The sequence below is a fragment of the Cynocephalus volans genome, chromosome 2 (genome assembly GCF_027409185.1).
Source record: "Cynocephalus volans isolate mCynVol1 chromosome 2, mCynVol1.pri, whole genome shotgun sequence".
In the NCBI taxonomy this organism is placed as follows: domain Eukaryota; kingdom Metazoa; phylum Chordata; class Mammalia; order Dermoptera; family Cynocephalidae; genus Cynocephalus; species Cynocephalus volans.
The window spans coordinates 165,956,658-165,983,760 of record NC_084461.1 but is presented as its reverse complement, the minus strand read 5'-3'; the positions used below and the strand labels follow the sequence as shown (position 1 = coordinate 165,983,760).

General features: G+C 42.6%; 1 protein-coding gene across 1 annotated transcript in view; it reads left to right on the top strand.

The window, feature by feature from the left end:
* MSRA (methionine sulfoxide reductase A) overlaps positions 1 to 27,103 on the top strand; it is a 350,738-nt gene that overhangs the window by 242,912 nt on the left and 80,723 nt on the right. The window contains exon 5 of the mRNA XM_063086834.1: positions 25,474 to 25,580. Coding sequence (XP_062942904.1) covers positions 25,474 to 25,580 — 107 coding nt within the window. The remainder of the gene's footprint in view (positions 1 to 25,473; positions 25,581 to 27,103) is intronic.

Genomic DNA, 27,103 nt, shown 5'->3' with positions numbered 1-27,103 from the left:
AGGAGGAGAGTTTTTCTATTCTTGTGTGTATTCATTCCTAGTTAGAATAGTGCTTGATGTGTTATATACTTTCATAAATATTAAATTGCAAGGTGTATGGCCTTCCCACATTGTTATCAGACTGACTTTTCTGGAGAGCTCAGTGTAATGGGCCATGGTAACAAGATCTTTGCCTTGCAAGGTTTCCCATGACCCTTCTGGAAACAGGTCCTGCTTCACTGACCGAAGAGGTCGGTATGTGACGCAGACCTGGCCAATTACAGCGTCTTGTCCTGTTGTCAACAGTGTTTGATCCAAGGAATGGACATGTGACCCAAGCAGGACCAATTAGAGTCCTTCCCTGGGACTATCATGTGGGAGAAGAAGGTGTTGTCCCTTTGCTGTATGTGGGAAGTGTCTATGGGCGAAGCCAGGGAGGGAGAAGAGTGAGAGGAGGAAGAAAGACCCCTGCCGACTCTGAGCCCCTCACCCTTCGCTCCTGCAGCTCTCCCTTCAATCCTGAGAGCTCTCCTGGGGGCTCTCCAAGCTGTGAGAGCTCCTGTACACTCCCCCACCCCTTTATGTTTTAAAGCTAGCTTGTTGGGTTTCAATTACTTGCAACAACAACAAAAATCGTAACTAATCACTTGTTCAACTTACTCATTGTGCTCCTCACATTCCATGGCTGTTAGCTTATCATGTTCATCTGCTTCAGAAATCAGAGTCCTAAAACCATGAGCAGTTTTACCACTAACTCAGGTGTGACGTCCTCAAGACCTGCTGGTGGTGTGATGAGGGTTTTTTTTGGTAACTCAAAATTAAGAACTGTGTTTAGGATTTGGGATATATGGCCCCCAAACATATCAGACCCCCTCTCAATATCTCTAAAATACTGTAAAAGACAGTCATTCACTAGCGACACATCTTGCGCCTCATGTGTTTGCCAGGCACTCTGCTAGGTGGTGCTAAGTCACCACATGGTCTGGAACATGCAGGCGTATCCAGCCTCGTGGTTAATGCACAGGGTAAATATATTCATATAGGAAGAAATTAGTTAAATTCCTATGTACTGAGATCAAAACGAGCACTCAGATACAGGCATCTGAGGCCATAGAATTCAGTGTTAGCATGAGATCATTAAAACAGGCACGAGTCAACACTGGAACACTAAAAGCAAAAACATAAATTCAGAAGAACTCTGGTTCTGATGGATTTAATATTTCCGGGGATTCCTGAAGGTCTAACACATGTAGTCATGTGTGATTTTTCAGAGGTCAGAATTTGAAGCCCACTCCCTGAAGGACTGGCATGCAGCAGAGAGGCAGGTGGCCGGTGAATCACACTGGGCTGTCGGTCACATGTACATCTGACCGCAGCGTCTTAATCCTCCACATGAAATCACCTGGTGGCTCTTTTCATGTTTCCCGGTAAAGACCAGCCCCAAAAAGAAAGCCACCAATCGAGCAGGTGAGGGTGGCGAGGACACGTAAGACTGACTGTTCTCACTCAGAAAACAGATGTCACGAGAGAGCAGCGTGTTTGGCATGGCAGTGACTCTGATCTGTGAAGCCCTAGCCCACCCTGGCTTCTTTTCAGACACAGGAGTAAGTGATTCCTAAAAATGCCTGAGGAATGCTCCTGCCGGGCATGTATTGCTAATCAACAAAGACACAACTTGAGTAACAGTTGAGGAGGCGCTGACCTTCGATGTGAAGGTGAGCCCAGGAAACACATGGTTCTCCACAGAAGCGTGACTCCAGAGAGATGTACTTGATTGAGCATGTCGGAAGATTTTAGTACCTCACTTACATTTATTAGCTAGAATTCACTGCATTTAGTGGCAGAAGCAGTATCCTAGAATGACATTTGCAAATGTGAGGGTTCTCGTGTCAACGGTCTTACTATAGTAGAAACAGCAAGAATTTAAGCTTCAAGTTCCGTTTCGGTCAGTTCGGATCTTCACGGAGAAGTCTAAATAGAGACAATCACTCACGTTCTTCACTATTGAAGGTATTGAAGCAGAGCAGCTCCCATGGTATCTGTCCCAGTGGGAGGGGCGACGTCCCTATACATAGTCTGCCACCTTGAAGGGTGCACAGCTGCTAAGAGAGAGGTTAGGAAGTGTAGATGCTTTGAGATTTAGGTGGGGCCAGAGGCCTGTTATTCCACAGCCACTGTGCAGTGAGTCCAGAGAGAGTGTCACCCAGCAGATGAGTTTCAGGGGAAGGAATAGACCCAACAGCATCGCTGTACATTTGGCCAGTAAATAAAATAGTCATATCTCTTAATTTACCAGTTACCACAAAGGCTCTACTTTGACTGAAGCATTCAAGCTCTGCTGCTTAAGCTATACATTCTGCTCTGACTTTCTGTCTGACTCAAGGGACACATTCTTGTAAAGCTCCTCTGGGCTCCTGAGAATGGATTGGAGTATGCCCGTTCCTGGCCGTGTGGTCCCCAGACCCCCCAGTCTCCAGGGAGCATGGCAGAGCCTGAGATTTAGGCGATTTGGGTTCTGGCTCCAGCTTGGCCCCTTTCTAACCACACGGTCCTGGCCAAGGCACTAACTGAATCTCAACCTCCATTTTTCTCATGTGCACAAAAGGGACAATGAAATTTATACTGCCTTGTTCATGGGCTGTCATTAGAATTCAGTAAAATAATGTGAAAATAACACGAAAACGGCCAGGTACCATGCACATGCCATGTATCACTGTTATGTCTTTCTCAACACATCAGTGCAGTTTCACCAGATATTTATTTTTATATCCACGTGGCCCTTGATTCCTTTGGGCTAGGAAATATTTACCCTCTGTCCACTTAGGTGTGGGTTTTCTACCCACAGATATGCTCTTTTCCCTCGTGTTAGCTGGAAAGAGTTCAGCATGTTTATGTCGTCGTGAATGCTGGTGGATCTCGCTCAGAAGTCTCCTTAAGTCTGCTGCTGACACAGTAGGCACAGGGCTGGACCAAGCCCAGCCTCTCGTGCCCAGTCTATATCCTTCTAACTAGCATGCTGTGTGCACCCAGCACAGGAGTGTTGGGTGTCCCTGTGTTGGGTGCAAGGCACAGACGGTGCACTTCACGCCAAGCCACAGTGCATAGGCAGAGACTTCTGTGTTGTGTGGATTCACTCCATAAATCTCACTTCTCAGCTACAACCCACTTCACTCTCGTTGATCCCGGGGCAAGGAATAGCGACATTTATTTAGCACCTTTTCTAGGCCAGTCTTAGTGATAGATGTTTTATATTCCTAACTTCATTTAGTCCTGACCGAAACCCTATGAAGTAGAGATCGCTGTCGTCATTGAACAGAAGAGAATAAATGAGGTTCCAAAACACTCACAATCGTGCTCGATGTTGATGGCAGTGTTTGGGCCCAGGTCTGTATAAAGCTCAAGTCTATTTTCTTTCCCCTATACTAAAGGACTCAGAGCTTCCTAGCTAGGAAGACCTCTTCTGAGGATAAACATTTTTATGGATCCCCTACATGTTAATAGTTGTGCCTTAAGTATAATTTCTAGAGCAAATATATTAAAATGGTACTGTAAATTTAATTATACTTTAATTTGAATGCCCATTCAATTAACCATCACCATGTTACACACCTCTGGAAAATGTTCGTGCATATAATGCATTCTGCAGCCTCTAGGCCAAGCCTGCCACACAGTGGGACTTGTGGGCCCCTTGTGGTAACTCCGAGCCTCCCAGGGGACTGTGACCTGGCACCTGCTCCAGGGCATCTTTAGGGAGCCGTTCTGTAGAGGCCTGTCTGGGACTGCTAGTTGACCCAGTATTGGTTTCCCCACTTGTGTAGTGTTGGAATTTTAGCCGGATATGTGGCCACCCATGAATACTAAATGTCCTTGACTCTGGCAGGAGCAGAAGGGCTGTGTGTGCACAGCGGGGGGCTCCTCTCCCACCTGCTTCCCACAGGCTGGTGTTCGATGTCATAGGAGCCGTTGGGTCTCAGGGTGGTGGAGCTGCAGAGCAGAAGGATCCAAAGTCACCAGCCCAGGCTGCACTCTTTAGGCAAGGGCTGTCTTGTTTAAACTACTGTTATTTTGGTTCATTTTGCCCCTTTTTTCCTCCTGTTCTACAACAGCTGAACCTATACTCTAACACAGCCTTCAACTGTAAGATGCACTCCAGTCTCCCCTCCGAAAACCTTAATTAAAATGTTCTCCTTATTAAAATGTCTTTAATCAAAACTGCTGTTAGGAGTGTGGACTCAGATTGGGGAAGCTGCGCCTTTGAAGTGGGTCTGCCGTGTGGCCAGGTCTCATTTCCCGCTCTCACCTGACCACCCGGGTCCCTCAATGGCCTCCTGCCTGGCCTGTCCTGCTGTTTCTCCACCATTCTCTGTAATGGCCTGTTAAAAACAGGAGACAAAATGTGTCCTTCTCCTGCTTAACGCACTTTGCTGGAGGCCTGTTTTGGAGGTGATATACAGAGCGCCGGGGACAACTGGCACCTGCCATGCAGCCGTGGCTCATGCCACAGCCCCTCCCTGCCACGCACGGTGTTTCACTTCCTCCATCCTGGAGCACACAGACAGTGCCTTCTTGCTCAGTCTGCCCACGGCTCTTGGAGGGACCAGCTCCTTCTCGTCCTTTCGGCCTCAGCTTGAGACATCTCATCCAAGAGGTCTTCGCAGACCCACCCCAGTGATAGCAGTCCCCCATCCCCAGGCTTCCCCACCCCCACCCCCCCCCCCCCGTGCTCCCTTTAAGGTAGAACGGTCTGTTCTTCATTGTTATTCCGTGTCCTCCTCTGGAAGGTAAGCATCACATGAAATGCTCCCTCATTGGCTGAGTGGATGAGCCTCAGTTTCCACACCTGTGGAGCAGTTCCTGCTCCGTGTGTAAGTGCTGTGGCAGGCGTGCAAGGGATGAGCTCTGCAGTGCAGGGCCAGCGTCTATGCAGAATTATCCCTGGCAGGTCGTAGCTGTCATGCGCATCCTGCCCACGAAGAGCCGCTGTCACCAGCTGCTGCTTGGCGTCCGTGCCTTTGTGAATCCCAGGATCTCTCCACTTTTTCTCTGTCTTTTTTCCTCGGCTCATGCTCTGATTACCCTGATGGCTTGGTTCCTACCCATGATCCTCAGTCAGCTCCTTATCAGCCTTTCCCTCCCACCCACCTCTCCCCACCTCCACAGTGAGCTCCAGCTGTCTCATGGCTTGGTCTGCCTGGCCCCAGAGGGCCACGCTGTCTGTGCAGCTAAGGTGTCAGGGGCCCAGGACTACACAACCCTCAGAGTTATGAGGGAGGATTATGAGGGACTCTTTAGCCTGTGCTTGGAACTAGAGGACCCACACGGACTCTTTTCTGCTTAGTGTCCTTGGACCCCACATACCCTGACCCCTTACTATGACGTGTTGCTCCAAGTGGGTGTTCCCAGGAGGTCCCCAGAGAATCAGGGGTGGGGGAGTGGTCCAGTCCATCTTTTGCAGGCTTGCCCCATAGCCCCTTTCCAGGTGCACTGCAAAGAAGAGAAACCCCCCTGCACTCTCCCGCCCCCATTCTGTCTACTGGGAAACTTTAATGGGAGGTAGAAAAATCCTGTTTTCCTTCTGTTTCCCATCAAGTTGGCAATTAAGTGCTGCTGTTCTTATATTTGAAGTTGCCAAATTAATATCTGAACTTCGTTGTGCTGACCCTTTTAAGTTAGTTTTTAAAAAATAAGTCACCAGTTTTGAAGGACTATCCTTTTTTTAGACCACGTACAAGGAATCTATCATCTGCAAATAATTAGACAGTGGGAATTATATTGTATTGCTAATGAGCAGATGTGCATACTTACACTGGAGGAACAGCTGCGCACATACAAAATGCAGAAAGGACCCAAACCCAGCATTGTGAATTCTGAAAGGGATTTCATTCTTCTAAGAATGTCAGAAGCAGAGAGATGAAACAAGGAATTTAACTGATGTTTTTCTTTATTAATTGTTCTTTCAGTCATGCTTCTCCCTGCACAACATTATCATACATGTATGTTGTATCTTTGCTCTTTGCAAAAGTGCTATTTGCACTTTCAAATCCCTTGTCTCATATAATACCATAGAGCTTATATTTAAGTTTTCCTTAGCTTTTCTAGTGTTGTTAAGGTTTGGTGGCTCCAAATTGAATAAAAAACTCTTACTGGGTGTCTTTTCTGGGTTGGTCATGGTGCTTAGGTGCCTATGTGTGTGTGATCCCATTTGATCTTTAAAGTAACCTGTGAGCTTTAGACCCATTTTACAGATGAACAGATAGGCCTGGAGAGGTGAAGTGATTTGGCACAAGCCAGTTAGCACACTACTGAGGTGGAATTTGGACTCCAGGGCTCAGTCTCAAACCTTATGTTCTTTCAGTCGTTTGGCATGGGGCCCCACATGTGACACAGTGCCATCAGGAGAGAAAACATGGCCCACCACGAATGGAAACAGCAGCACATCATCTGACGATCAGGAATTCCTTGAGCTGTCTGTTACAATTTTATAAGCCACTCGTTAAGGATTTGCAAGATGAAGAAGTTCACATGATCAGGCTTTTGAAAACTTTCAGCTAGAAAAAATTTCATGTGTTTTAGGTATTCATGGTTAGGTCCTTTAGAATTTGAATAAATTACTGAAGTAGTATAAAACTAATCAAAAGAGATGAAGTCAGAAGAATTATTCTACTTCACATAAAAGAGTACTAAGTTGGATAAGAGAAAAATCAGAGCTGATAACATTGGCAGGAACTAAAGTTTCAAGATTCCAGTAATGGCAGGCTAGGTTATTCAGACCAACTTTCTCATTGTAAGCAACTCAAAATGTTGGATAAAGTATAAAGCAATATTAAAAGTATCACATCAAAGAGCTGACAAAATTATTAGGAATTACCAGGTTAAAATGGAAGGCAACACAGGGATCCAGACAAGTAAGCAGAAGACCAGGGCTCTTTGTTCTGAGCAAATGTGCCAATCCCAGAAAATTTGAGTTTTGAGGGCCTTATTAAGAAAATAGAGGGTGTGACCAACACAGTTAGAGCATGTGACCTGGTAGACACACATGAAACACTGTGCCCCACACCTGGAGTTTACTTTCTTCTCAGTCACACATGGGACATACACTAGACCATAAAGGACTTAATATGTTTCAAAGGGATTAATATCTTATAGATTATATTCCTCTTAGCTTAATGCAAGTATGCTAGAAATTAGTTGCAAGAAGATATCTAAAAAATACTGTTATGTTATAAAAATTTTAAATTTCCAAGTATCCTATTTATCAAAGACAAGTCATCTTAGAAGATATTTTGGATCAAATCATAATTAAAATACTGCAAATCAAAACTTACAGGGCATAGCTAGCACAGTTCTTGGAGGGACATACAGAGCTTTAAATTAATCTGTTAAAAGAGAAGAGAGGCCAAGCTACAGATTCATCTCAAGAACTTAGAAAATCAACAACAAAATGAACCCAAACAGTGAAAAAAAGGAAATAATAAAGAGCAGAAATGAATGAAATGAAAGTGTACGAGGAGAAGAGATAATCGAAAAAGCCACGAGTGGGTGTTTCAGAATGGCTATAAAATTGACAAAACTTTAGTAAATTGATCAAGGAAAAAGTGAGAAGGCACAGATATCTAGGAACCAGTACCTTGAAGTGGAATGCAACCAAAAAATCTAGAAAACATTGCCCTAGTGGTTGCGCAGTTGGAAGATCCAGTATTAGGTCTTGTTTATGGTTTGTGAATGTGTCAGTTCTCCCCACACTGTTTTATAAATTCAGTGCGAGCCTAAATGAAATCCCAATGGTTGTGTTGTTGTTATTTCTGCGGATCTTAGAAGTTGATTCCAATGTTTATATGAAAATGCAAAAGTCCAAGCAAAGCAAAGTTGCTCTTGAATAAGAACAAGAAATGTGGGGGGTTATTCTTTCATAAATCGATATTTACTGTAAAACCACAGCTATTAGGACAGTGTAAATTTGATGCGGGGACAGATGAGTAGACCAGTGCAATAGAATAGAGAATCCAGAAGCATACCCTTGCATCTAGGGCCATGACAGATGACACAGTTGGTATTTCAGAGGACGGAGGGAAGAAGGACTTTTCAATCAATAGTGCTAAGGTGATTTTCTTATAGGAAGAAATTCATTTGGATTTCTTCCTCAGACAGTGCACAAATATTGATTCCAAGTATATCAAAGGCCTTTATGTGAAAGTCAAATCTGCAAAACTTCAAGTAGGTAACGTCATGATGACTTTGGGTCTGGGAAGCATTTCCTAAGAAAGACTCAAAAAGCAGTAACCTACTGGCCAGACACAAAACAAGAAATAAACCCCCCAAAACAGTAACCATAAAAGAAAAACTTAACTATATTAAATATACTAAATTAAAGGACAAATTGAACTATATTAAAATCAGAACTTTGATTCATCAAAAAACATCGTAAAGAAAATGCCAAGAACAGATTATACTTGATAAAGGATTACTATCCAAAGTATATAAAAAATAGATTTAAAAATAAATACAATAATTTTTTTTCTTTAAAAAAGACTGCTATATAGAAAAATGGGCAAAGGACTTGAATAGCAGTAAAGAAACATATGAAACGATAATCAGTGTTCTTATTAATCAGGAAAATGCAAATTAAGATCAAGTGAGATTCTACTACATTCCAAGCAGACCGACAAAAAGTGAAGTCTGACGTGAGCAGAATCTAATGAATGGGCAAACACTTAGAGCTATTTATGAATTGCTACAACTGCTCTGGAAAGTGGTTCAGCGTGCATACTCTGTAAGCCAGCAACTCTGTTTGTAGTTGTGTACTCAGGAGACACTCATGCATATGTATAACAGAATACATGTCAGGAATGTCCCAGCAGCCCCAAGCTGGTGATGTCCATCAACAGTGGAACAGACAAATCCATCGGGATATAGTCATACCATGGTCATTACACAGCCGTGAAAATGAAGGAAATGGAGGAATCTCATGAACATAATAGTAAGTGAAAGATGCAAACCACAGTATAATTGCATTTATGTGAATTTAAAAAACTTGCCAAACCTATGTTTTTTCTGCATGTGCCCATGTACCAAGGAAATTATTACAAAAATCAGGCATGGTTACGACTAGAGAGAGGAAGGCCATTTCTCATTAGCAGAGAGACACTGGAGGACTCTCAAGGTGCTGGCAGTACACTATTTCTTATCATTGGTGGTGGTTATATGAGTGTTCACTTTATAATTATAATATTTTAATATAATAATATGTTATATTATTATGATATTATGATATTTTAATATAAAAGTGCACGCTTTAATAAAACATGCATTTATGTTTTATGAACTTTTCTGTAATTAGATCTCAAAACTGCAAAGGTTTAATGTGTCAATTGCTGCTTCTGCTAATAATATGGACACTATCCATGATGAAAGACTGGCTTCGTGAATGGGTGTGCGCATGTATGCTTGGTACTGATTCAAATGTAAATGTCTTGCAAATCTCATTTACATGCTTGATGTCCTGTAGTGGCGTACTTTGGCTGATTCACTGCTACAAAACTTTAAAATTTGGATTGGAAATGGTGACATAGAAATTTTAATGTTTTGAGAGTTTTCTCTTACTTCCGTTCTTTGGCTAAACTTGGGAATTTGGAGCCTAAACAGATATGGAGTCCCAGAAGACAATCTAGGAGACATGTAATAATTAAAAATATTTCCTTTGGTCAGCTGTAAGTAGAATTTTCCTTTTATACAAACAAAATCCACACTAAGATAGCTTTTTGCCTTTTAGGAAGAAGTTACCACATCTTTTCAAAAATAATTTATTTATGATTATAGAAGTAATGTTTGCTTTGATTTTGCTGAACATCAAAATATTTCTTTATGCTTTTGGTGCAGAGTGACTATTTGGCACCTCTGTTATATAGCAATGTTCTTTTATCTCCCTTGAGATGCACTGGATGAAAAAATTGAAAGAATATGGTGAAAATGATAGTGGCCACAGGGTATTTCCTTTCAGATAAGAGCCACCTGGTATCTGTTACACATCACTCCTTTCCATTTTACTTATTTTTGCTTAAATTATGTATTATTTACAAATTAGAGAAGTAATGGTTAAGAGCACAAGCTTTGGTGTTAGGTGGTTCCTGGTGCAGTGCTGGCCTTGAGCAGGTCTACTTCTCCTCTCTCAGTGTCAGTCTCATCTTCTGGGAAATGGGTTTGATGATAATACGCTAAGTATTTGCAGAACTAGATGAATGACATAAGCAAAGCACAGTGCCTGGCACACAGTGGAGGCTCTAGCATCGTTAGCTGTGCTGATGGTCTCCCACCCTTCTGTCCATCCCTCCTTCCCTCCCTCCCTTTCTTTTGATGAAACAGGGCTATCCATTCATTTACTCAGTGTTTTAAATTTAAAATGAGCTGTCGCTTAAAACTGACAGAGTTAATTTTTCAGTCAGGTAAAGTGAGATTGTTCCATATTAACAGAGCTTGTAAAGCCAGATGTGTGAGGAGGGTCATGTGGGTGATAAGTGCCGTCTGTCACTGTTCAGAATGCAGGCTCATCCACTGATGGAGGACTTCAGGGCACTGTGGCATCCTTCCTGTGGAGACCCAACCTTCCAGCAGAAGGGAGGGGCCATCCTGCTGCAGCACCCATGTGAGTGGCTCACGCGGCCAGTCAGCCCTGGGTTTTTCTGTGCCATTGCAGCATGCAGGTGGCCTTTTGGTGCCATCTCTGTGGAGGCAAAGTGGGTCAGTTTAGGAAGCAAAAAGTAGAGAGACTAAATCTGTTTATATGCTTGGAGAAACTGAAGTTCTGAGTCATTCACTGGCTGTTTCATTTTTCATTGTGATAAATTTTGAAGGAGCAAGAGGGAGTGTTAAAAATTTAGTAGATAGAGCCATGGCAGCTAAGCCTTTCCCCGTGCTGATCTCAAAGGAAAATCAAATCCTATAATGTAAGACATACCATCCTGAGCATGGCCAATGCAGCCCGTAGGCCTGTGGTGTTTCTCTGGGAGTGACGGCCCTCAGGCATGTGCAAGCCCTATGCTGACCACAGAAGTCAGGTCTCCCATAATAATTTAATGAACTTGTCTACTAATACTTTAGTAAACATATCTAATAAGAGTTTATCCAAAAACCTAAACATCATAAGTGGTAGAATGTAGGAAACAGCATAGCTAGAGGTGGGCAGTAGGGCAGCTTGAATAAGAGCAAATCTAGTCAAAGAGCTTGGAGTCTTAGGTTTGCTTCCATAGACACAGAGCCTGAGACGAGGATTCAGTGCATGTGACTGATTGAGGATATGGTCTCAGGAAAAACAAGGAACTGTAAGGGAGTGAGGGAAGTAGGACCAGGAGGGGAAGGAGCGGAGCAAAGATTCCATTTCAGGTGAAGTCTGGTCTTGGCCTGACCCACGGTGGGGAGAGGGGCTTTATGGGGGTGTGGCCACTCGACTGTGTCTGGCCAGCAAGTGAGTGAGAGTGTGCTGTGGGACTTCTAGGAAGGCTGTTTAAAGGAGGAAGGATGGGGAGGTGGTGTCCTTTTTTTCCCCTTTCTCTTCCTTTTGCTCGTTTACGCCTTGGATGTGGTGGCTGTAGTGACATCTTATGTCATCAGAAGTGAAGGCCATATGCTAAGGATAGTTGAGTAGAAAGACAGAAGACACCTGAGTCCCTGGTGACCGTGGATCTGCCACAACTTCTAGACTACCTGTTTTCATAGTTTTTCAATTATTTTAAGTGAAAAAGAGATATAATTCTTGTTTAAGTCACTATTATTTTTGGTCTCTGTTACACTGAATGCAATTTCTAATGGGTCAGGACAACAGATATCATAGACATTCTCTGAGAGATATGGTAAGGTGCTGTAGTCAGCAAGAAGGAGATTGTGATGACAACTTTAACACTTCCTACTTTTTTTTTTCCTGCCCAAACTATTAAGAAAAGAACAAAAAGACTTCTCTCTTGCTTTCTCTGTATAATTGAGAACCTTTCAAACTGTGTGCATGTTGACTTCAACTTGTGCTGACTCAAAGTCTGTGATATCTTCTCTCCATCTTTGGAGACTTTCAACATGTAGCTTAGAATGCTTTTTTACCAAAAAAAGAAAAAAAAGGTCTTGTATTCTCTAATGCAAATCTCCATTCTCTTAAATTTGGGGATAAGAGAAAATGAAACCACAAGGTTACAACAGAATCAGTGAATATAAATGGAAACATGAATACCAAAGGCCTCTGCGGCTCAGAGCAGCTGGTCTCCACCCATCCTGAAGCTCTCACTTCACACATGCTGCTTTGTTTAGCTGCCTTGAAAATGGAGACTTTGTAAGTGGTGATACCAGAACATGGGGTTCATTAATACAGAGCAGTGGGTCTCAACCGGGGGCAGTTTTGCCACCCAGGAGATGCTTGGCAGTGTATGGAGATATTTTTGCTTATCACTATGGCGTGAACGTCAATAGACTAAATCTGAGGATGTGCTCCGTACCCTACGATGCACAGGATGGCCCCTCACGACAAGGAATTACCCAGCTCAAGATGCCTGTAGTTCCAAGGTTAAGAGACTGTGATAGAAAGAGCATTCTCGGCAGTCACTCTTCGTGTTTTAACAGTTTAGTTACCAACAGTGTCTCTAAGAACATTTATGTTTCACTTCCAGCACATCAGTTGATTACCGAGCTTTCCCCTCAGTCTTTACAATAGCCCAAGTGCTCTTCCTCCTCCATGTGACCTGGTTCACACTCCTCTTGCTAAGTTTATCACCTCCTAGTTGGCGAAAGAGTGACTGAGGGCTTATGCTTAACCAAATTCACGTGGATTATTTCACGTAACATAATTTTCTCCAGACTCATCCACGTTGCTGAAATAAGTCAGACAAGGAAATAGAAATACCACATGTTCTCACTTATAACCAGGTGCTAAGAAAGAAAGAAAGAGAAAAAAAGAAAGACCTAAACAATTCCTTGAACTTTCAGAATACTAGAGATGGGGGTGAGGTGGGGGGAGAGGGGAGTTGGGGAGAGAGAGGTTGGGTAAAGGGCATAAAGAAAAATCATGATTTGAAATAATATGCTTATAATAAATAATATTAAAAATAAATAAATAAATCCTGAAAGAAAATGAACAGTGAATACTTTTAAATTTAATAAACTCTACATTATTAAAAAAAACCCCTACAACAACCTCACACGGAGGTCCATGTTTCAGTGTGATTTCCTGGGGCGCCTTGATTCAAAGTCATGAATGGAATGTTTCTGAGTCCAGTGGATTATTTGAAGACAAATTATTTGCCTTCCCTTTACTTTTTGGAGGCACCTTACCAACATGGAGAATACCTGATCAATATATTGGCTTTCATAAAGTTTAAAGGGATAATAAACAGGTTGAAACTGTAAGTCTAGCCTAAAAATGGTGAGATAGAGCATGTTCTATAGGAGGGAGTTGCAGACCTCTGTCATTTTCTGCGTTGTGTTCATTCTGCTCTGAGAATGGGGATCTAAAAAATGACGGCCACTGTTACAACAAACTGCTGGTTCGTTTATTCAACCTCCACACCAGAAACATTGTGGGAGCATGCATCAAGCAAGCCCTGACTCAGGACCCTTCAGAACATCTGGGTGTTCATCCTGCATTAGCATCACATGCTGTGAGCTGTGGCGTCTAGATGGGGGTGGAAGCTGTGGAAGGGGAAGAAGGACATTAGCGAAGGTTTTACAGAAAACAGAGGTAACAGTGGGTGACTGCCTGGCGTCAGGAGTGAAGGAGGCTGGAGGATGCCATGGACTTCTCCAGGCTGCCAGCCTGGTTGCTAGGAGGATGACCATGCAACTGACAGAGGTGAGGACAGTGGGGACCGGAAGGAGAAGTGGCCTCTTGAGACCCAAGGGACAGTGGTGCCTGGGTGCATAACTGATCGGTGGGAGTGTGGCCCCACACGACTGAAGGAGAGCGTGGATGACAGGTGTAGGTTTGTAAATTCTCAGCAGAGAGAAGGGAGAGATCACTGGAGTGCACGTGGGAGGGACGGGGTGGCCAAAGACTGAATCCAGGACCATTGGTAGTGAGCAGGATGAAGGGGATGGAAAAGTGAGTAGAGATGGGGGGGGCAGGAAATGGTGAAAGGCCGGGGCAGGTGCAGTGTTCCAAGAGCCAATGGGGGAATGTTTGAGGATGGAAGGAGCTGTGAATACTGCCAGACGGAGCAGTGATCAAGAAGAAGAGGACAAAAGGGTAAAAACAGACAGAAGTAATTTATCGATTAATGATGGGGATTTAAAAATATTTGTCACCACCCAGATGCCATTTGTAGAAATGTTTAATCTGAGTTATTTTACTGAAAAAAAATTTCAGAGTCCATTTGTTAATAGAATAGTAGAAAACAAAACAAAACAACCCCAACCCCCCAAACCTGTGGAAATCTTTTTAGTCTGTCTGCCTGTCCCCATGCCCGTTGTTTTAAATGCAGATGATTTTTAAAAATGAGGGCTAGGAAATACTTAGCCCTAAGACTTCTGCTTTCCACTTAGAACGAGTAATAGGGACGGATTTACCCTCCCACCTGAAGCAACTGAAAACCTGTATGAAATGTATGAAACAAGGGTTCTCAGGACACTGCTCAGCAGACAGACAAATGAGTGCTGCAACTGCCCCATCCTATTTCCAGGAAGTTTCTAGGCTGCTGAGCAGGAGGAGGAACCCATGCCAAGTCTGGCATCTCCATGAGCTGAGGATGGAGCTGGAAGTCTAGGGATGCAGAGGGATGCAGGATCCATGTTGATACAGAACTGGGACTCTCATCCTCTACAAGTAGCGATGTAAGATGTCACACCACTTTGTAAAACAGTTTGGCAGTTTCTTAGAAAGTTAAACGTAAACGTACCAGCCATTCCATTTCTAGGTATTAGCTGGAGAGATGGAAGCATATGTCTACACAAAGACTTACACATGAATATTCACATAGCTTTATTTGTAATAGCCAGAAGCTGGAAACATGCCAAGTGTCCATCAATAGGCCAGTGCATTAAAAGCTGTGGCATGTCCAGTCAATGGCACAATGCTCAGCAATAGAAAGGTCCTTCAATGGCACAATGCTCAGCAATAGAAAGGAATGAGTTGTTGGTATATGCAACAGCATGGTTAAGTCTCAAAATGATTTGGTCGGAAGGAAGTCAGACCAAAAGAGTGTACACTGTATCACTGCATTTATGTAACATTCTAGAAAATGCAAATGAATCTATAACAACAGGCTATGGATCCATGTCTGCCTGAGAGCTAGAGAGGGGTGAACTAGGAGTGGTGGGAAGGGGTGTAAGGGAGCTTTTGGGGTGTTCATTACCTTGAGTGTGTTGATGGTTGCATGGTGCATACACACATTGAAACAGATTAAATTGTACACTTTAAATATATACTGTTTAATGGGCATGCTGCCAGTATTGATCTGGCCATCACATCTTGGGCACCTTTGTTATCCAATGAATATTCGTACCTAACAAATATATATATAGCATTTATTGTATGTCAATTATATCTCAGTAAAATTGTTTTTAAAAGGATCTAACTGAGGGCCGAGCCCGTGGCGCACTTGGTAGAGTGTTGTGCTGGGAGCGCGGCGACGCTCCCGCCGCGGGTTCGGATCCTATATAGGACTGACTGGTGCACTCACTGGCTGAGTGCCGGTCACGAAAAAACGACAAAAAAATAAAATAAAATAAAATAAAAAATAAATAAATATATCTTAAAAAAAAAAAAAAAGGATCTAACAATCCTTCATTGTGTATATGATGAACTGAGGTCAGAGAGGTTAAAATAAATCTATTTGTCCTTAGTGATCACATCTTGCTTCTCTGCATTCCCATCTGCTTGATGATATGTTCCAGAAGTTCTCTGAGATTGAGAACGAGCTCATTGGTCTGTGTTTTAGTGAATCCCTAACAAGATTCCTGTATTGAAATGGGTGCTTAGTAGCTCTTCTACTGACTGAGGAATCTTTAAATTCTTAGGTAGTATGCTGAAAAATTCTCTTCCTTGAATTTCTGCAATACAAGTCACAAGGGGACCAGGGAAATATGTTTACTGAGCTCCTGTGTGAAATGCTAACCACCCTGTGAGGTACGTATCATCTTCTGCATTTTTCCAAATGAGGAAATTGAAGCTTGGATGGATTTAATGGCTTGGCTGAAAGTACACGGTTAGTAAATGGCAGAGCTGGAATTAAAATCTGCAAGTATCTCATGACGAAGGCTGTACCTATTTCTGTGCTCCATGCAGCAGACTGTGGGTCAGGATCCATGTTTCTTAGCAACAGTGTGTAGAAGAGAAGAACATGGAGTTTGCCCTGATGGGAGTCACTCTGTATTTGTGACCAGAATGGATAGTCCTGCTGAGGAGGTTGCTCCTGTGAAGTTCTCTAAGATAGAAATAGTGACTTCAGACCCTTGGGAATATGTCCTCACTTGCCTCACTATCAGTTTGTAGCTGCTGAGAGGGAGAGAAATCTTAGACTAGTCTCAGGATGGTCTGTTCCTTTAAAATCTTCTTTGGAGAAGGTGGCTGGAGATATCTCAGACAGTTGGTAGAAGCCAAGAGGTCAGTGCTCTTCAAGAAGGCCCCAAAGCCCCGTCCTCATTAATCAGCTTATAGAGTGTCCTGGAAGAGTTTGAAGCACGAGATGTTGTTTCCAAGCCAGTAATTCTCTTTTCACCTCCACAGCAAGCCCATTGCTTGCTTTCCTGGGACATGAAGACAGCCAAATAGTGTCAATAATTTATCCTCTTAGTTTCTCCAAAGCCAGCACAGGGCACAGTAAACTTTGCAACATGGTTGAACCTGTATGAGAGAGAGTTCTATGTTGTTGATGGCAATATTCACCCAGGGTTCCCCAGAATTCTGTAGCTTCCTTGAAACTGGTCTTTCTATGAGTCTCTGGTCCCCAGTGTGACTTGTCAAGACACCTAGGTGGCCTTGCACTGAACTGAGAAACTTCATCTCACGCCAGGCCGCTTGTCAGAACCCAGTCCTTTTTCTTCTTGGCCTCAGCTTATGCCAAGCTTGTTCTTATTTCTGGGCCCTGGGCTGTGGTGCACATCATCCACCTGGTATACCACTTACAGGAGGGCTTTGCTCCACTGTCCTCAAATATTTAGCTTTAACATCTTATGTGTCAGTTTTGAAAGGAGAAAGGACTTTGGTGTCAGGTAGATCAAGGTTTAAATCACAGGATGATCACTTACCTGCTATGTAAACTCAGGCAGGTCACTAGATGTCTCTGATCCATAATTTCCTTCTTGTCAAAAAGTGTTAAGAATATCTGCTTTGGCAGGAGTACGCACAGAGTCCTAGGCAAGAGATGTTGGAAACCCCCACCATTGGCAGAAGGCAGGAGCATGCATGGAGTCCTAGGCAGGAGATATGGGAAACCCCCACCACTGGCAGAAAGCAGGAGCATGCATGGAGTCCTAGGCAGGAGCCGTGGGTAGTGCCTCCTCCTCAGCAAAAGGCAGAAGCATGCTGTAAACAACAATTCTGCATGGGTGGTTCACCACAGCCATTACCACTGCCACAGCCACTGCAGAAGTGGCTCACTGCCACTATAGCAGCCATAGCCATTGTGCAGGTGGCCTGCCAGCCATTCAACTGCAAGGAGAGTCACCAGTGGAGACCAGAGAAAGAAGAGGAAGTCTCCCTCCTCAAAGCCCACTCCAGAGTAATAAAAAGCAACTGCTCTACCAGATGACCAGATATCAATGTAGAGACACTGGATATATGAAAATCCAAGAAAATATGACGCCATCAAAACAATGCAGTAATTCTCAAATACCAGACCTTATAGAAGCAAGAAACCCTTGAAATGGCTGAAAAGGAATTCCAAGCAACAATCTTAAGAAAACTCAATGAGAAACAAGAAGACTCAGTTAGACAACATGATGAAATGAGAAAAAAAATCCAGGCTCTGAAAGAGGAAATTTACAGAGAGATTAATACCTTGAAAAATAACTTAGCAGAACTCATGACTAAAAGATTCAGTCAATGAAACAAAAAACACAACTAAGAGCTTAAGCAGCAGGATAGAACAAGCAGAAGACTTTCTGATCTTGAAGATATTTTTGAAATAACTCAGGTGGACAAAAGAAAAAAAAAAAGGAAAAAAGAATTTTAAAAAATGAGCTAGCAGACAACCTGAAGTGCACAAACATTTGAATCATGGGTGTTCCAGAAGGGGTGGAGAAAGGAAAAGGCATGGAAAACCTATTCAACAAAATAATAATGGAACACTTCCCAGGTATAGGGAGAGACATGGACCTTCAGATCCAGGAGGCTCAAAGATCCCCAAACAGATTCAATCCTAAAAGATCCTCTCTGAGACCCATTAAAGTCAAACTGGCAAAGCTCAAAGACAAAGAGAGAATTCTAAAAACAGCAAGAGAAAAGTGTCAAGTCACCATTAAGGGAGTCCCTATCAGGCTAACAGCAGACTTCTCAACAGAAACTCTGTATGCCAGAAGAAAATGTGATGATATATTCAAAATAATAAAAGAAAAAAACTTCCAGCTAAGAATATTATACCCCAAAAGGCTATCCTTCAGAAATGAGGGAGAAATAGTATATTTTCCACATAAGCAAAAACTGCAGGAGTTCCCTACCACACAACCAGCCCTGAAAGAATCTTCAAGGGAGTCCTGCATCTGAAATCTGAAAAACAATAATCACTACTATGGATACACAAGAAAGAACAAAACCCATTAGTAGAACAAAAATGTACATCAGAAAGAGAAAGAAACTAAATCTTACCACCTCAAAAAACCAACAAACATCAAAGACAAGGAATAAAAGGGGAAGAAAAGAACAAAAGAAATTTAAAACATCCAAACAAAAATGGATAAAATGCCAGGTATAAGACAACACCTTTCAATAACAATCTGAAAAGCTAGAAGCAAATATATTCCGTCTTCAAGAAACTCACTTCACCTGTAAAGGCACTCACAGACTAATAGTGAAGGAATGGAAAAAGATAGACCATGCAAATGGAAACCAAAAATGAGCAGAAGTAGCTATTCTTATACTGGATAAAATAGACTTTAAATGGAGGTTCTTCAAACAACTACAGATAAAACTGCCATATGATCCAGCAATCCCACTACTGGGCATGTACCCGAAGGAATGGAAATCATCATGTGGAAGGGATACTTGCACTCCCATGTTCATTTCAGCTCTAATTGCAGTAGCCAAAATATGGAATCGATCTAAATGTCCATCAATGGATGACTGGATAAGGAAAATGTGGTATATATACACAATGGAATACAACTTAGCCATAAAAAAGAATGAAATTCTGCTATTTGCAGCAACATAGATGAGCCTGTAGAAAATTAATATAAGAGAAATAAGCCAGACACAGAAAGAGAAATACCACATGTCCTCAATCATAAGTGGGAGCTAAAAACATAAACAAATAAATTTTGAAAAGAAAGAAAGATACAACAATGACAATAATGTGTTGAACTTTTAAAAGGCGAGAACAGAACTGCAGACACCAGAGGTTGGAAAGAAGGAGAGAGGGTTAGAGAGAAATTGGTAAAGGGCCCCCCAAAATGTGTACACTGTGTAATGATTAAAAAAAACCCAAACATTAAAAAAAAAAAAGAATATCTTCTTCGCAAGGCTCCTATGAGGATTAAATGAGGAGTGGTGGTAGGACCCGGATGGTGCGGTGCAGTGTCAAGCTCCTGACTGCTCCTTTCTCTCCCTTCCTCATGCAGGTTATTTCTTGAGATCAGGATCATCAGCTAATTATTCCGGAGCCTCCACAGTGTTGACTACACAGTCAGGACTTTGTGAATACATTTGCTGGAGAGAACGTAGTTGTTTGTGGGAGAAGGAAAAACATAGGGGTTATTGTGTCTCTCAATAATATTTTTTGTCCTTTCTCAAAATATAATTTTGGTTAATTCTGCGCTCTGGAAACCAGGATCATAAAGCCCATTGAGAACAATTTATGGTGGTCACATATTTCATGTGTTCTGTGGCTCAGTGGACAGGCAAGCAGGACCACTTCTTGTATCTTCAGCAGCTCCTAGATGTTGGTTTTCTCACCTGGTTTTTCAATCTGTTGAGCATCAAATCCTATTTCCCAGTGAACCGTCTTTCTCATTTGGGCTTCTGGCTTGCTGGTGAAGTGTACATACTCCTGAGATGCTAAGCGTTGGGGCTTTGATGGAGATGCTGACCGGGCTGTGGCTGCTTTTGCAACCAGCTCCTTCCAAGTCCCCGAGGACACCTGGTGTTCCATGCTGCTTATCCATGTTCTTCTCCCCACCCCCACCCTAAATGTCTTCCATCCTCATGCCCACCTACTGCTGTTTCAAGACAAGAGTCACTTCCTCTACAGCCTTTCAGACTTAGGCCCCTTCCCCACTGGTCATAGGAGCTCACCCACCCCCTATTTGAACCCTTATATTTTTCTTACCTGCACAGATTTTCCCCGTAATATCTCTAGTACTTGACTATGCTTATTGGTTTCTACCTGTTTCCCATTACTGTACTACAAGTGTGACCAGTGGAAAATGATACCGAGTCTTATTTCTGAATCTCCGTGTTGAGTGCCTTGCCTGAGAATAAGGGAGGAGGGATGGATGGTGGAAGGCAGGCAGGCAGACAGAAGAGCTTTTCCAACCATTGTAAATGCCAGTGTGTTTTCTTTCTAGCATTCTGCAGGTCTTTCTTTTTCTCTTTATGGTATCCCTGTGGGTGTGTGTTCAGTGGACACAAGATAATGCCAACAGGCTGAATTTCTCCAATTGATCAGAGACCAATTTCTCCAATTGATCAGAGACCAAGAGAATGTCATCTCTGTGTTCGTCTAAATCTAGGACTAGAGCAGCCCTAAATATTTTTAGCTGGGAAAGAATTCCACTGTGCTGTACTTTAGAGAGGGGTCAAGAGAAACAACAAAAACTCATGGTTTGGGGTTTTTTTCCCCACAATTTGAAAGTCAAAAACAGTTCAAAACCTGGCAGTGACTTCTTAACTCTTTTGGGGGGTAAAACTTGATCTCACATGTGACTGGTCTGAAGATTAACAGAGTTAAAATTTAACTAGAAAGGTAATTCTGCTAAAATTTTTTAAAAATAAACAATTGAAAATTAAATAGTATATCTCTGTTCATGTAAAACAAATTTTGATCATGTCTTTGGATTTATTGGTTTGACCTCTGCTGGGTGGGTATAGAGAGATGAACATAAATAATACTTTTCAGGGGAAAAAAGGGCCAGCTACTCCTAGAGTCTTTTGTATTGTTCTTTGTATTTTTTTTTCAAACTAGGTGTTCTGAAATATGTTCTAAGATTGTTAAAAGTTGTAAAAATAAAAGTATTTAATATCTGCCTAGTATTTTAGTCAACAAAGTACTTTACAGGTTTCATCTCATTTACTCCTCATAACAAACCTGTAGGTTAAGGCTTTACAATCCTTTTTTTTACAAATAAGGTTTTAGGCTTAGAAAGATTAGGTAATTCGCATAAAGCATGTAGGTAGTAGAGTCAGGCTTAAAAACAAGATTAATAGCTCTAAGTCCTAGGCTTCTTATAAGAGATTTAGTAAACAGGCATTCTTCACTTGTGAATTACTGTTTGGGGTTCATGACATAAACTGATAAAGGTTGAAGGAACATTAAAAAGGTTAATGATGCTAAATGTCTGTAAAGGTGATGTATTAAGAATAACAGGAACAGGAACAGGTTTTTCAGTTGGTTGAGCATCAAGTCGTATTTCTCAGTGAACCATCTGCTTCCAGATTTCAAACTCCTATCCATATATGAGCCCCTCATCAGTGGACTGAAAAGCACATGCAGGGAACCAACCAAACACGCCACATGCATGTGGGTGTATGCATGTGGTTGTATGTCAAGGTATTATTAAATCTTCTCCTCAAGATGAACTTTGATGGGGAAAAAACCCAATCAAATTAACACTGTTATTCATGAGTATACCAGAGAGTCAGTGCCTTCTCCAGTATCATTCAAGATTCAAGGGAATCTGAATAAAGGCATTGGTGTTTCCTCTTGGTTCCCTACTGTATCTCTTCAGCACTTTCTTGTTTTCCTTTCCGGCCAGGCAGGTGCTTAACTAGAGTGACCAGGAAGAGTGTGCGTTGTTTTTGACATGGAGAGGTTTCAGTTTGGTTAGAACATCTAAGTAGGGTTGGGATCAGAAGGTTGTAGGACTTCTGCATGCAGATGGTGGTTGTAATCATGAATAACTTTCCTATTTCCAGTGGATGATTGTTAGTTAGGGTTCATGCAAAAGGAAAGGTGCAGGGAGGCAGAACTGTGGATAATGTGGATGTCCCTCCTGTCTAAAGCTGTCCAGGGTGTGCCGGGGACACCCTGAATGTGCACAGGAAAGACACGGGCAAGACGACAGGAAGGGTATCAGTAGTGCGGTGTTACAGCGAGCCGATGGTCAAGTTAGAATCTAGAGTCAGGGATCACGGCTTCAGGGAAGAGTTTGTAAATCCGTATCCTGGGTTGCAGGAGTAGTTTATAACCTCTAATCGTATAACTAATCCATGAGTTATGTTTTAAAAATGCTTGGCCTTACGTGCACACCAAGAACGACAGTCATGTGGCTCTTTCTGCCCAACCACATGATTTTGTGAAATCTTTCAGATGCCTCTACCCTGAGGTCATCATGACCAGAATAATGTAAATAAGGTTGCAGATTTAAGGGTTTTCTGTGCACTGCTCCTACCAGGGTATTTGTGATAATGTGATCAGTGGAAGAACCACTGTTAAACCAGAGTGATTCTTAACTATTGCCGAAAAGAAGACAGTTTTGCTAAGAAGACAGTTTTCACATAAGCAACAATTTTCTATCATCCTATGATATTTTATGGACCTTCACTTAAGCACACAGATGTTTATTGTCTTCAACGCACAAAGCGTGTGGAATCTTAGCAAGACTTGTTGAAAACTATAAATAAATCACACCTATGGGTTCTATAATACCCACATATTAATTACTCTTTCTAAAAGAAAGAAAGAAAACTCAGCGTCCTACAGCTCCACACGGAGAGCCTGTTTTTCTGCATCTTGTGTCGAATGGAGAGAGGAGTCAGATGTACTGAAAATGCACCGTGTAGTGATCTTTTTCTCATGGAGAGTGTTAGAAGGAACAGCAGTGACCACCATGCCATTACACGTAGAAGGGTGGGAAGGGGTCGCACAACAGCCCCGCCTAGAAGTTAAGGAGGAACTGAAGGAGGCAGAGGGAACGTGTCACCCAAGTGCCACCCTGGGACGTCTTTGTCCAGCTTCCTCCCTCCCCAGGCACACAAGCTCTGCGGCCTGGGGCTTTCTGTTGTTCACTGCTGTATCCTCAGCACCTGGAAGCATGCCCGGCACCTGTTAGATGCTTACCAAATAATACCTAAATGAATAAATGAGTGACTACATAACTTACACAGAAATGAAATTGATACTCGGTATTACGTAGTGCTTTTGGAAGGCATGAGCTAGTTTATTTTTATGACCTATTATTAAATTAATATTTTGGTGTTATTATTGGTATTGGCTCTTCAAGTCACTAACGAGTTCCTGGTCCCCATGTGAACTTTGGGCATCGAGGGGAGAATGGAGCTCTGAAGGTGGGAGAATGGGATTTCTAGAGAGTTGGTGAGGCTGGGAGTGGGAGCCAGCAGGTGTCAGAAGTAATCACTCGTGAACACACACACACATATACACATACATGCCCTACACAGCCTGTGGCTTAACCTCAAATCCTGCTAGTTGATTACTATTTCAACCTCTGTTTTTGACCTGCAATTTCAATCCTGAATTCCTCCTGGCCAGTTAATCCATTAACTGCTGGAGTGAACCTTTGGTGTTTTCAGCTTCTGAACTTGCTGCCACTAGTCAAACTAATTAGCTCATTTGTACCCTTTTCCTGCAGGTCCTGGGAGAGGTTATTTTCTTATTTGCATTTAACAGTATGAACGAAACAGGGCGAAAAGAGTTTTGATCCACTGATTGGGGTCCCAGTCGTGATTGCAGGGGCTTGGATTATAAGATAGAAATCCATGTATTCTTCATGCAACAAATACCTGGGGAGTTTCCACATGTCTGGCGCTGTACCAGGTGCTATGGCTGTCCAGCTGTACTCTCCGGAAGGCTCAGAGAGGAGGAAGATGGGCACATGTGTGATAGCAGTGTGGCGTGTAAAACCTCCCCAAGAGCGTCCCACAAGGCCCAGGGGAGCCCAAAGGAGACAGTGACAGCCACAGCTGGTGAGTGTGATCAGAGAAGGTACTGGACCCGAGTCTTGAAGGCTGAATAGGAGTTGGGTGAAAAGTGTGTGCTTTGTGGGGCAGGGCAAAGGGAGTGCTGGACACGTCGCACCTGAGAAGGCGTGTTGGGAAGATTCGGATTTTCCTCATCACAGCATTCAAAGTAAAAACATTGCTGATGGTCAAATAAGGAACCCTGAAAATATCTAGGCAAACTTTTTTTTTTTTTTTTTTAAGAAAATGAAATTTATTGCTTACAGTTTCTGAGGCTGGGAAGTCCAAAGTCCATCTTCTTGAAGAAAACATAGGAGAGACACTTCAGGAAATAGGACTGGACACAGACTTCATGACTATCTAGGCAAACTTAAGCCCTCGCTACTCAGAGTGTGGGCTGGTGACCAGCACGTTAGAAGTGCAGAATCTCAGGCCTGCCCTACCTCCTGAGCCAGACCCTGTGTCTTAGATGCCCAGACAGCTCGTATGTGTTCAAGTTTGAGAGTGCAAAACTGTTCTTTATGCAAGATGGAATCCTCTATTGGAGGAGTTCAGGAGCATTTGTTAAGATGGAAACTGATCACTGAATGATGCAGTAAATGTGTGAACTTCATTCTGACTACAACATGTTGATCTATAGGGGGTCTATAGCAGCCTGTTCACTCCGGGACTATATCATTCAGCTAGAGATTGACCACCATCTACACTAGCTGCTGTGACAGGGGTAAAGGATTGCCTGGGATTAGGTGTCTGACCTTGGTCATTGCTATCTGACTCCTCCTACGTGCCAATCACTGTGCCCTGTACTCCCACGGACACTGTCCCATTTCCGTGCCTGCTGAGTGAGCAATGGTAACACCTTACACACAGGAAGTCTCGTTAGGATCCAAAGAAATAGTGCGGATCATAGTGCTTTACACATGACAAATGGAATAGATTATTATTTAAATATTTGCATATTTAAAAAATGCATATTTATAGAGTATCTAATGATGCTAAGACCTGTGATAAATTTACCTAAGTTCAAAGATATTTGTTATAATTAAAACAGGCAAATCAAAACAGATACGTCTTACGCTTGTGTAAAGCAAGTGATGTCAAGATGAGATGAAAACAAACACTTTGCAACACATCTGTCTAAGGATGTATGGAAGTGTCAGGACACCGCAGGTTTTTGCCCAGCTGGATGCTGGTGCTGTGGAGTCCATCACGGTGACCTTCTCTATTCTGCTTCCCAGGCATGCGCCAAGGCAATGATCATGGCACTCAGTACCGCTCAGCCATCTACCCCAGCTCGGCCCAGCAACTGGAGGCAGCCCTGAGGTCCAAGGAGGACTACCAGAAGGTAGGGCCCCCCCGCCTCGGCCCCTGGGCTCAGGCCAGATCCCAACTCTAGAGCGGAGTCTGTTTTTTCCACCTGGAACTGTTGTTCCATTTGCACAGTGTTGAAGAAATTGCTGTCAGCCTCTTGGACGAGGGCCATTGTGCCCAGTACAGGTGCTGCATGAGATTTTAAGAGTGGACCTTTATGTATTTGTCCTTAAAATCAACTCATCCAGATGGATATACAGCTTGTTAAAACTGTCTCTCTCTCTCTCTCTGTTTCTTTCTCTCTCTCTATATATATATCTGAATCTCTTTCCTTTTTCTATATTAGTTGCTAGCTAGGGCTAGTGATTGCCTATGGAGGAGCAGAGGCAGATTTGTGAGGAAGGGAAGCTAAGTTTTAGGAATGTGGAGTTTGAGGTACCCATGATACGGGCACCAGAGTGGTTGTCGTGAGGAGATGTGGGCTATTTCTGCCCTGTAGGGAGGGTTGCTGTGACTGTCACCTGTGTTAATGCTTGTGAAGCACAGCGCCTGGCACATAGTAAGTACTCCATGAACAAGAGTCCTTATTATTGGGAGTTAGCAACTTATATTTGGTAAATGATAAGGTCACTTGGGAAAAGTGATAAGAGATGACAGGAGGTGGCAGCTCAGGACCAAAGGAACACCAACATTCGAGAAGTGGGTGGGGAAGGCCTACCCTGGGCAGGATGCTGTGCTAGGCCCACAGAGAACCAACCCCAGGCAGAACTTAAAAAGAAGACATTCTTCTTTTTTGTAATTAATACTAAAAGTCACATGTGGTTAATGCTGTATATAAATTGCCTAACGTAATGATTTGTAGTCCCTTAAAGTGCCAACAGTAGTACTAAGAGACTGTGTAAGGGTATTAACTTCCCTCCAGAATATCTTGAAATGAGATGATATTCTGGTGTTCACAATGAAGACTTTAAGATCAAAAGGTCAGTGCCCTCCATGTGATGGTGAACAGGCTTACTTGTGTCTCGTTTTCCAGGTCCTTCCACAGTGTAGTTTCTTACCCCTAGTTGTGAATGGAAACCATGTGGATTTTAGATAACCAATGTCCATAGGAGATATAATTTAGATATTAATTAATTAACTGTTTTGATCATTTTTCCATTGTTTTTGTAGATTTTGGAAATGTTAATCTTATTATATTCTAGACAGTTGTTCTAACCACATGCTCTTTGGGTGTTCTGCACCTAAGCTATGGGAATTAAATATATACATATAATTATATATATAATTACTTTGCTTGGCTTTTAAGAGTAGTGTATATATTTTTTTCTCATAAAGACTGGGGACTCCTGTGCTCCAGTATCCAAATATGCATCACTGTTCACATGCCCACATGTAACTGCTTTATCATCCACTCTGGGAACAAATACTGTCACGTCTCTTTTATTTTACCACATCAATAAAACTGCCCCTAGATTCCACTGAGAGGTGAGTAGAAAGGGCAGCCTTTCTCCCCCATCTAGTTGACGGAAGGCAGAGTCTTGACTCCGGGCCAGCGTG